This window comes from Merops nubicus, unplaced genomic scaffold (assembly GCF_000691845.1).
Source record: "Merops nubicus isolate BGI_N331 unplaced genomic scaffold, ASM69184v1 scaffold32557, whole genome shotgun sequence".
Lineage (NCBI taxonomy): Eukaryota > Metazoa > Chordata > Aves > Coraciiformes > Meropidae > Merops > Merops nubicus.
This window is the reverse complement of record NW_008620139.1, coordinates 1-10,844: the sequence shown is the minus strand read 5'-3', so window position 1 is coordinate 10,844 and position 10,844 is coordinate 1. Positions and strand designations below refer to the sequence as shown.

At 47.6% G+C, this 10,844-nt stretch overlaps 1 protein-coding gene across 1 annotated transcript; it reads right to left on the bottom strand.

Annotated features, from left to right (window-relative positions):
* Positions 1–3,511: 3,511 nt before the first annotated feature.
* On the bottom strand, positions 3,512–10,782 carry TBC1D13 (TBC1 domain family, member 13; the record flags this gene model as incomplete). The annotated part of the gene is made up of 10 exons (XM_008944033.1): positions 3,512–3,964; positions 4,662–4,719; positions 4,945–5,105; positions 6,611–6,774; positions 7,406–7,613; positions 8,022–8,181; positions 8,336–8,418; positions 9,820–9,919; positions 10,194–10,255; positions 10,742–10,782. Coding segments are annotated over 10 exons (1,103 nt in total), but the record flags the coding sequence as incomplete, so codon positions are not given.
* Positions 10,783–10,844: the final 62 nt, after the last annotated feature.

The window sequence follows — 10,844 nt, the reverse complement described above, 5'->3', positions numbered from 1 at the left end:
GGTCGGTGCTGGCCACGGAAAAACACCTCCGCCAAGAGCGGGCGACGAAGCCAGGCTGGGTGGTAGCCACAAACACACAGCAGCTCCAGGAAGCAGAAAAAAAGGGGTGTTTAAAAAGAAGGATAAAAGGAGGCGTTTGAGAGCCATGAAGAGCTCTCTAGGCCCTGTGCTGGCAATTATTTACAGCCAAGGTTAAATAAAAATAGTGTTATTTGTTCCCTTCTTTCAGGGAAAAAGCATTTTGGACAAGTGCTCCCAACAGCTGGAACAAAGTCCCACTCCTCACGGGGAAACAGCCCCTGCTTCCCCAGACTCCTCAGCCTCCCCCAGAACAACCTCTGGCCTTCGTTCTGCTCACAGCCAGTGTGAACTACTGCTAGGTTAGGCCACAAAAATCCAAACCCAAAAAATCAGTGACCAGCATCAAGGCCTTGATCTCTGTCGAGTCCTGTTGGTTCTCCCTGACTGGCAGAGGCACAAAGCCTGACCTGCAGGCAGAGCCCTCCTCCTCCTCCCAGGGAGGGCCCTTCTCTTCCCCCACCCAGCAGTGTCCCACTCCTCCTCCCAGTGGAAGGAGGGCCACAGCCCCACAGCAGTCCCACCTATGTGGAATGTGTTGAAGAGCTATTTAAATATCCTCTGTTTAGACCCCTGTGAAACCAGGAGTCCCCTGTGCACCCCAGACTGACCCTCACAGCCTGAAGCCCTGCTGCTGCAGCCAACCTTGCTGCTCCTGCAGCAGAGCAGGACTGAAGGAAATCAGAGGTGGAAACATCTCAAGGGTCTACAGAAACCAGGAACCACTAATTAAATACTGTCAGATCCCATCAACAAAATCACCAAAACCCTTTGAGGAAAGACAACAAGGAAACTCATGAGGAGATTCAAAAGCTGGTAATAAGATTGTCCTTTCTCCTCTCAGAAAATCTTGTTTTGCTCTTAAGGAAGGAAGCCAGTCTTGGAATACAGAAATGGATGTCCCAAGGCATTGAAAAGTACAACTCCCTTCAACAGCCCTTTCCAGTAGCAGGACAGAAGTTCTACCACACAGGAGGGGACAAGGAGGAATATGAAACAGCTTTTCACATAGGAACCAGCCTGTCTGGGTGTATCAAAGTTGTTTTAGGTTCTCCCCAAACTAAAACTCCATCAGTTTAGAAGTTTGGATAAGGCTGGAGAATTTATCCCAGAGAACCTTTCCAGCAGCCAAAGCTCTCATCACATCCCATTAAAGCACTGCAGACTCCTTTTAGAAGGATTTACAGCCACCTCCTGAGGAGAAGTAACATGGCATCATGTAAACCCTTCAGCACCTGGGAAGGTGAAGGGAGAAGACAGCATGACACCATACCCAGGTACTCGAGTAGCCACCTCCCCAGTTTCTTCCTTGAGTGTTTGTAATGCCACAGACCAGCACGTGGCTCTGAGCTGGGCAGTGCCACTGCAGGAGGTCAACCTCAGGCCCAACACTACTGTGAAAACAAGCAAAGTTCACCTCCAGGCAATGAATTAAGGCTGCTGCCTTCTCAGGTTATCTTAAGGAGACTTCTAGCTGCTCAGAGCAGGGACCCTCATGGATGCTCCTGCTACCAGCAAGCACAGCGTTAAGGGAACCCTGCGCTTGCCAGGGACATCCGAAATGGACAGCCCAGGTTCTCAAGGAGGTGAGAGCAGAGCTTGTACCTGGAATGGGAGTGAGCCACAGCAGTATTTAGAGCAGTTCTGAGGCAGAAGTGTTTGGAGAAGGTCCAGTTCTGCCCAAGAGTTTGACCCTCTGGTTCCACATTTGTGCCTACCAACACTGAGAGCAGCTGTTTGGCCACACAAGGACTGACTACTGGCCTCTTCAGTGCAGGCATCCAAGAGCTGAGACCCTGAGAGCACCTGGAGCAGCCCAGCAACACTGAGCAGGAAGAACATCCATCCAGCTGTTAGAGCAGACAGGACACTTCATCACAGCTCTCCTGGTCTGTCAGTTCCATATTTCTTGGAGGAACACTCTACCCTCTAGAAAGGACTGCAGCAGTGAGGATACTATTAGCAACAGGTATTAATTAATAGCTTGTGTTAAGTGTTCAGTTGCTCTAGCTCCAGCACAGCAGCGACACTTGGCTGCAATGGTGTTACTTGAGCACCTCCTGAAGAGGCAGAGATTGCCTGGGTTTGCCAATAAGAGCACAGGTACGTGCACCAACCCATCTTCTGTTCCCCCCACCCACCTCAGTGAGAATTACAGTAGCCTGGAAAGAACTGGCCTTGAGTGAAGGAAATCAGGCTAATAAAGAAGCTGAAGGCTGACAACACCCCTCCTGCTAGGGCAACTCTAGGCCATCAGCAGCTGAAGCAGATCTTACAAAGAGGACTGACCTTTAACAAATCAATACCCATAAATACCGAAAACCACAGTGTCAAAAAGCAATGCAGAGGTGAGCAGGCACAGTGCAGAGAGGGAGAAGCACACTGGGTTAGTGTTCACTCAAGAGCAAAGGAAGAAGCACACTGGGTTAGTGTTCACTCAAGAGCAAAGGGAGAAGCACGCTGGGTTAGTGTTCACTCAAGAGCTTCTGAGCCACCCGAGCACCCGGGTGCTGGCAGTTCCTCCCTCTGAGGATCATGGTTTCTGACGAGCTTGACAGTGCCAGCAGCTTGGCAGCTCTCTCTGTAGTTTGTCTTGGTCAATATTCTGAGCCTGCTCCACTGTATTTGAAAGGCAGCAGTTTCCCCTCTCAGGGGGGACAAGTGTCCAACTCAGGACTGTGACTCCAACAGCACTGATGCACAGAAAAGCAGACTGGGCCCAGCAGTCGGCTGATGAGCAACATTTGTACATCCACTGGACTCCTCTTACTCATAAGTTGGACCTGTACCATGTCTCTTCTTGGCAGGAAGTACCATGGGACAATATCAAGGTTACCGTGACCAGAGCTTATGCTGGGTAATACTGTGCAAGCCACCAAGGCAGAAAACCCCAGTGCCACGCCTGTGTATGCTCCTAAATACAACTGTCTCCATTGCACGTGAGCAGATGCCTCTTTCCTGTAGTTCAGAATCCTGGCTGTAGCTGGCTGTGCTCCACTTCAGAGCCAGGAAAGCAGCATGAGGCCCCCCTGCAGCAGCAGGCTCCTGCTCTAAGGCTGTGTGTGATAAGGCTCGGCGTCAAACCGCACTTTGCTCGTTGATTAAAATCACCAGGCTTGCTTTCAAACATTGTTAAGGTGATTCTGGGTTCAGGCAGTTTCAGTGCACAAAGCCACCAGCTGCAGCCGTGCCCTCCCATCCCAGCTTCTCAAGGTCTCTCTCTCAGGCAAAGGGGTCCAAAGTGCCAGATGCCAATCACAAGAAACTGATGTGATCGTGTTCTTTGCACACCTCAGGGATGGTGAAGTGCAGGCATGAGGGAGAAGAATGCAGAAGCTACTTGAATGTCAGGATGTGTGACTTCATGGAATACATTCTGTTTGCAGGAGGAAGATTGTTCTGTACTCTCCCACCAACATCCACGGGGCTCACCCTGTCCTTTCCCCATCAGAAGTTACTCCATGTGTTACTTCCATGGTACAGGAGTCCATCCCTTCAGGGATATGCAGACAGACAGTTTCTTTCTCCCCAAACTTAAAGTCATTTAAAAAAAAGATACAAAGAACTGCTTTGAGCAGCACAGAGGCATTTGAGATTTGAAAAAGTCTGGAGTGCAGGACCCAAGTAGATGGGTAAATTATCAGTCCTTGACCTAATAAGTAGAGCAGAAGGAAGTCTTCAAGGTGGCCAGTAGCCCAAACATGAAACCTGCAGTCCTGCAGAGACCACGAGGAGCTTTAAATGCACCACACTGCATGGGGGCATCTTCTGGGATCTGCTGCCACACAGTTTCTCTGACACCTTTTGTTAGGCTCATGGACTATTTGGAATCTTGAAGTTCCTTTGCCTTCTTCAAAATGAGATGAACATCAGAGATAGGGTAATCCTGTGCCAAAGAAAAAAAGTGATGTGACTGACTACCTAGGGTCTCTTGTACACATTGCTGCACTTAAGCAGGGCAAACCTCATTAACAGCATTCTTGGCCTGTTGTTCAGTTGCTCCCTTAACAGCTCTAACAGTTTCCTGTTTACTAACTGATCAAGCCTCAGTAACCTTCAAGAAGGGTGGTTTTTCTTAAATTCATCCTCCAAGGGTACAGCAAGCTGGCCTGCTGCAAGGGCTATCTTCATGCCAGAAAGCCTTATCAAAGCCAGTATCTTGCACAGCCCAAAGCAGGAACTGGCAGAATCAGAGATATCTGACTGTGCAGTGCAGATGTTTTCAACCTTGGGCTCTCACAGATCTTGGAACTAAAAAAAAAAAAAAAATCTCTGGCCAACAAATTTAAACACTGCTACTTAGAGTTTCACATCTTTCCTCAAAATTGTTTCATTATTTTTTTCAAAACAGAGGAACATTAGAAGCCTTTAGCCTATGATAATTTCTCTGTAGGCTAGGATGGGTGCACAAGCAAAAGATTCACACTGCCAGTAACGAGCATGCTGTAAGATCCCTTCAGATTTTTCTGCAAGCAAGCATCAGAAATCTAACACTTCCCTTCAACCAGACACACCCCCTCTCTCACAGCACTATTTTAAGACTCTCTAGATTGCTCCCTATGCCCACTATATTTAAACCTTACCTGTAGCAGCCTCATGTTCAGTGTGAAGTCTCCTTCCAGCAACTGATCCCGGATTAGTCTGAAAGACAGAAATTATTCCAGCTACTTTTGTCTCTTTCCAGGGACCTTTAAAACCAGACTACACTATATCTTACAGAGACTTTTGAAAACACTTCTACAACCGTTGTGAACACCGACTATAACCTTCCACCAAACATCTTGGCACAGACCTACAGAATACTCCTGGATGTGCAGATTTAGGTAAAGGAGGGAAAGAAGAGCAGAAGGCAACCTCTGTACTTACGTCAGCATGGCACAGCAGACGAGCAGCAGGAAGTCAAAGCGTTTGTCATCAGCAAAGAGCGAGTCCCAGATCCGGATCACGTCTGGCAGCAGGAACTCTTGGGACAAGAGCAGCGTCAGCCAGCGGAAGGCAAAGAACTGGGGTTTGATGTTCTGTTCTTGCTGTCAGACATGCACCAGGCAAAGAATGAATACGTGCTCCCGGCCAGTCCCCTACAAGCAAGAGATGCACCCCATGTTTCCAGCCCCATCTCCACCCAGAGCCTGCTCTACGCTGCCAACTTACACTGCAGCACCAGCAAACACACCTCCTGCTCTGAAGGCTCTCACATTCAAGCTAGACTAAGAGATTTTTAGTGTGGCCATGCTCCGTGTCTACAGACAAGCCAGACAATGCTCTGCCATCCACAACATGGAGCAGAGGAAGCTTCTCTCCCTAAAGGCACTATGTGTTAGTTCCGTTAAACCTGCCAAGTAACTGTAACGTTCCTGTTTGAACAGCACTTTATCTGCAAAGCCACAGCCCTCCCCCAGCACAGGCAGCTTTGTCAGGATTTCCTCTCCCTTCCACGAGCCCTGTATTTATCAGAAGGTTTACTATTCACAAAGAGAAACAAAGATGGAACTGAGTTCACACTGATATTTGTTAAAACATACTGTAAGCACTTCTAGCCTGAAGCTTTCTTGTTTTCTGCTGTTAAATCAAAGGAACCACAAGTTTAATCAAGGTCAAACAAGTTCAGGATCCTGCTGATATTCTTAAAGAATGTATGGCCAAGACCATTTCCTACCAGGTGAACAGTAAGCAGCTTATTTTCTCCCCAGTGAATCAGCCACCAGCCAACACTGTGGGTCATATCACTGAACTGACAAACAATCTTTTGGATTGTAAAAGAAATATATTCTGGTTTCTCTAAAATGCAAAAAAAAAACCCTTCAATGTGATTTGGTGAAGGTTAGAGTAACAAGAACATTCCCTTCCAAGTTCTCCTTGGCCTTTCACACTAAATGGCCTCCAAGACCTGAAGATGCTTTCAGCAAAAGCTGCCCTCATGCTCTACAACACCCACACAAAACACACCGAGCCCCCTGCATGAAGGGGAAGAGTAGAATTAGGGGAGCAGGACAGACCTGTTTGCTCAGTTTAAGTTTACTCCTGGAATGATCTCCATGCAGTTTAAAGTTAGTGCTGTCAGGGCACCCAGTGGCAACAGAAGTGCTAGGGGTAAGGTTTGTGATTTGGGTTTTTTATTTTTAAAGACAGAGACGTAATTCCTGTAACCTCAAATTCCAAGGAACTCTACAGCAAAATTCATGTGTTTCCTTATGACTAGAAGAGAGTAAAGGCTCCAGCTCCAACTACACCTCCAGAGAGGTGACCATGGATCAGGGCCAAGTCACTTCAGACTCCCAGCTGGCAGCTTTACAACTATTGTTTGCTTTCATGGTCAGGCAGGGGAGGAGAGCCTTGCTGTGTCAGCTTGCTCTAGGCTCACTCCAAGGAGATGCTGTTTCACCTCACAGATAAGAGCCTCTATGCCCTATAGGCAAAGCCCTTGATATGCTCTCTCAGCCTTTCTGCTGAAGCACGGTAACAGTTTAAACAAAACCAGTTGACATTTAAAGACACTATTAAGCTCCACTCAGAGAAACACCACGCTCCTCACCAGTTTCAAATACAGCTCCACATCTTTTTCCTTCAGGGTGGAGTAGACCTTCTCCATTTTGTAGGTAATACCACACTGAGAATCATCCAGACTCTTAATGAAGTTGTCCCGAATTTCAGCCATTAGATTGGTAAAGCAGAAAAAGGTGTCTGCTTCAGCATGCTCTAAAAACACAAACAAAACTTTAGGGAAGCATCACAGGTAGAGGCACACAGATTAAAAACTGTTCTTGCTCCATAATCTGAGTGGTGTACTGGACTCAAATAGTGGATCCCACAAGATCTAGGCTTGTTTGGTCTGGGACTAGACACTTTTTTTTTTTTTTTTAACTACAAGTGTCTACAGAGCCTCTGCAGATAAAGCCCCTGTGTGCCACACAAGGTCTTCATGACATCAGGTCACAAACTGGTTATCTATGGCAAAGAACATCAGCTGCTCTCTCTGTATACAGCACACACCCTCAGAACTCCCATGAAGCAGAAGCTACAGGGAAAGCACTCCTGTTCCATTCTTTTCTTGACAGCTACATCTAGCATGAGCAAACAAGAGGTTCTAAAGGGATTTTAAGTTTCATAAACTGCAATTTAGATCCATACAAAACAAACAAAAACCCCTCAAGAGTCCTCACTTTCCATGTCCTCACCACTCACAGCCCATTCTGTTTCTGTCTATTAGTTAAGGTCCCCAAAACTCACTTCTTGCTGTATTTGCTTTTTGGCCCTGATCATTCAGCAGTTCTCTGTGCAGAGTGTGCAGCATGACAGCCATTACCAAGTGCCCAAAAGAGCCTCTTACCTTTCCACTCGCTGTTAGGATCTGTAGCAAAGGTGTAGTAGAGAGGCCCCACGATTTCGTTCATCCCCTGGACGTAGGCTATCCCAGGGTTGAGCTTGGCATAGATGAAGAGGATTCGCTCCACCACTTCCCAGTGAGCCTCACAGCCATTGGGGAGAACTTCGTACTCGCTCAGAGAACTGGGTGTTGTTTTGAGAGGGGAGCTCACCTGAAAAGCCAGGCACGAGCAGGGCTGACTCAGGATAACCAGCTGGCACAGAGTTCTGTACATGTGACGAGCTTGGCTTTCAATACACACAAACCCCCCCAGAAGATTTGGGCAGCTTATACCAAGCGGGCAGGTGTTCACATAAACCAAGACAAGCAACTCAGGAAGCAGACAGGCAGTGAAGTCCTCACACTGACTCTCCCTGAAGGACAAAGCACTAACTGCTCACTCTCAGGCACATAGGGGTTCTACAAAGCTGCCTAGCCACCAGGATACACAGTCCCTGCTGGGGCGTTCGCTTAATTCCACAGCAAAAGCAGATAAAAACAGAACAGAAAAAAGCCCAAGGAACACCCTTCCCCCCAGGAGCCAAGGTGCCCTGCCCAGGCCAGCCCCCCCAGAGCTCACATTCGTCACCCCGCTGCGGTTCCGCGCCACCGTCTGGGACTTGAGGGTGGTCTGCTCCACGCGCCGGCGCAGCGTCTCGAACTCGTTCTGGGGGTCCAGGATGAGCAGGCAGGGGTAGTCCGTGGGGCGCTGGAAGAACGCCATGTCAGGGTACAGCCTCCTGGGGGGACACGGGAGGAGGTCAGGCAGGAGAAGGGAGCACCTGCCCCAGGTAGCATGGGGGGCTCGGTTTAATACTGAGCTTTCTTTCCCAAGTACAGTGTGTTCACCGAACCCCTGGGGTTCAGAAACCTGAGCCACTGTGTCTCACACACCTGACATCCTTGTCTATCTGGAGGAGCACTTCGTTATCCTTGAAGTAAGTATTCCATCGACTGTCTGGATTTGGATTGAGGGGCTAAAAAAAAATAAAGAACAGAAACAGAATGTTTCACATGTATCAAAAGCCTCAGTTAATATACACCCATCTAACACTTCCCCTGCTCCTCTGCTTTTAAGTGCCAACACACTCCTAGCACATCAGGCTTCAGCTTCTCTCACTAGCTACATTTAGTGTTTTCTCACACAGCATGCAGGAGGCAGATAAGAGCTTGTGAAACAAGCAAGCATGTTCACTTAAAGAGGCAGAAGCCAACATTTCCAATCTCTTTTCACCTGCCTCTTAATGCCTTTGTCCCCAGATCAACAGTCCTGTCCTGTGTCAACAAGATTCCTGACTGAAGCTCCAACTTGTACAATGCAGACAGTCTTTGTGCTTCAGGTGAATTACCCACCCACACAGTGCTTAGATGTTGTGGTTATTGGTTCCAAGTATAACCCTCTACCTCAGCTCTGAGAAGGCTGATTAAGAACCACTGTTGTGCCCACAAAAAAATAAATAATGTTAACATGAACAGCCTATCCTGTACCTGACTAGTTTTCCTATACAACAAACTTAATTACCCCTCCACACACACCCTTCTCTCTCTAGATCAAGATCCATGCAAAGTTAACAACTGCTCAAGAAGAAAACAAACAACCTAAGAAAAAAAACCCAAAGCCACAAACCAAAGCAACGTTCCAAGAGATTCAAAGATCACTGTAAGCTGCCAACGTGTGGAGCATGACAAACATGCTGGTTTTACAGCACCAAGGCCTCCAGAGATCACAGTGGCAAGATGACTGCACGCTAGCAGACAAGTTAATGTTTAGGACAAGTCATGGCTGTAGTTGTATCATTTTACAGTCTCCTCTGATCAATTACTTCACTCCCTCACCCAACACATACACTCTTAGGAGTGCTTTTCAGAGACAAAAAAAGCCAAGGAATGCAAAAAATAGTCAGTTAAAACAAAAAACAGAAGGAGAAATTGGCGAGTCTCCCGCCTTCAGTGCCACAGTCCAGCTTGACTCTGCTGCCTCCTCTCTATCCTCTGTGCAGATCAGCCTGCTGCAACTCCAGTCATGGATCAGACTTCACAGGAGGGAATCTCTTTGCTAGAGGTACCTCTTGTGAGCCTCTCCCTTTCCCTAGGAGACCTGTAGCCTGGGCAACTAGCCCCAGAGAAGGGGAGAAGGGATTTGCATAGCTGAAAACAGTTCTCTTCTGAACTACTGGTGCTTTGCCAAAAATTTATACACTGAAGGCTACTAAGACAAAAACACCAGGCTGGTACCTAGGAACCATCCCTCCTGCTGGCAGGGCAAAGTTCTCTCAGCCTAAGAACAGAGCCAAGAGCAGTCCAGGGAACCAGACTCCAGAACAACAGTTTACAGCAGCAGGGAATTTTCTGCAGCAAAGAAGCTCAACAGCACTTACATGATCTTCCAAGGTGACATCTTCCCTTGAGACACCCAGGTTGGCTTTGGCGATCCCAGGCTGGATAATCATTTCCTTTAGGAACTGGGAATACAGATCCCTTATGGAAGGAAAGAAGAGTTGGCAATGAAGCAGAAGATCAAGTCCCTGTAAGCACCCACACTGAGTTCAGAGAGATCTCCCTGTACCACCTCGCTCAGCCAGAAGACATTTGATTTTCTCTTTAGATGAAGACATCAGTCCACCAGACAGCCTACAGAACAGTGCATTCCACACAGGAACAACTCATTTTATGAAGGCACTTAATTATTTAAAGAACTATTCTTCTCTGCAGATATCATTAGAAATGAAGGAGTAAGTACAGATGTCCTCACCTCTGCTTCTTCAGCAAAGAGCTCCATAAGGCTTTCTCTAAAGGGAGGTAGTTCAAGAGTATCTGTACAGAAAACAGAAGCACAAAAATTACTCTTTGGAGAAGGAGCTGTTACATCTGTAAGATGAAAAATGAGATGCAGCAGCCAGAACCGGCTCCCTGAAACTACTCAGCACTTTCTCCAGAAAGCCTGCTACTCTGCCAAGCAACAGTCAGGAATATTTTGGGGACTAGTTTCCAATACGGATGTATTTGTAGGACTGATCAATAGCAAACCTGGCTGAAACACACGCCTAGCTCTACACTGAGGGCTGCTCTCATGCAAAGAGCTGACAGCCACTTTCTGTCACCTGAAGCGATGGCCGTTCTGTGCCAGTAAATGCCACTGTGATTGTGACAGTGCTGAACTCCACAAATTACTGTAGATTTTGAGTGGCTTTTAATGCTGGGGATTATTTTTGCTTACAGTTTTAAGTGCCCCCCCCCATACTATGCATGCAACTCGAAGGATTGACCGCAAGAAACAAAAGCACCCCAAGCAAAACCCACCTTCCAGCACAGACAGCGCAGCCCACCATCAAAGGGGATTCCTGCGGAACATCAGGCAGAGAATTAACCGTGTCAGCCCCAGTCTCCCGGCGGCGGCTGGCTA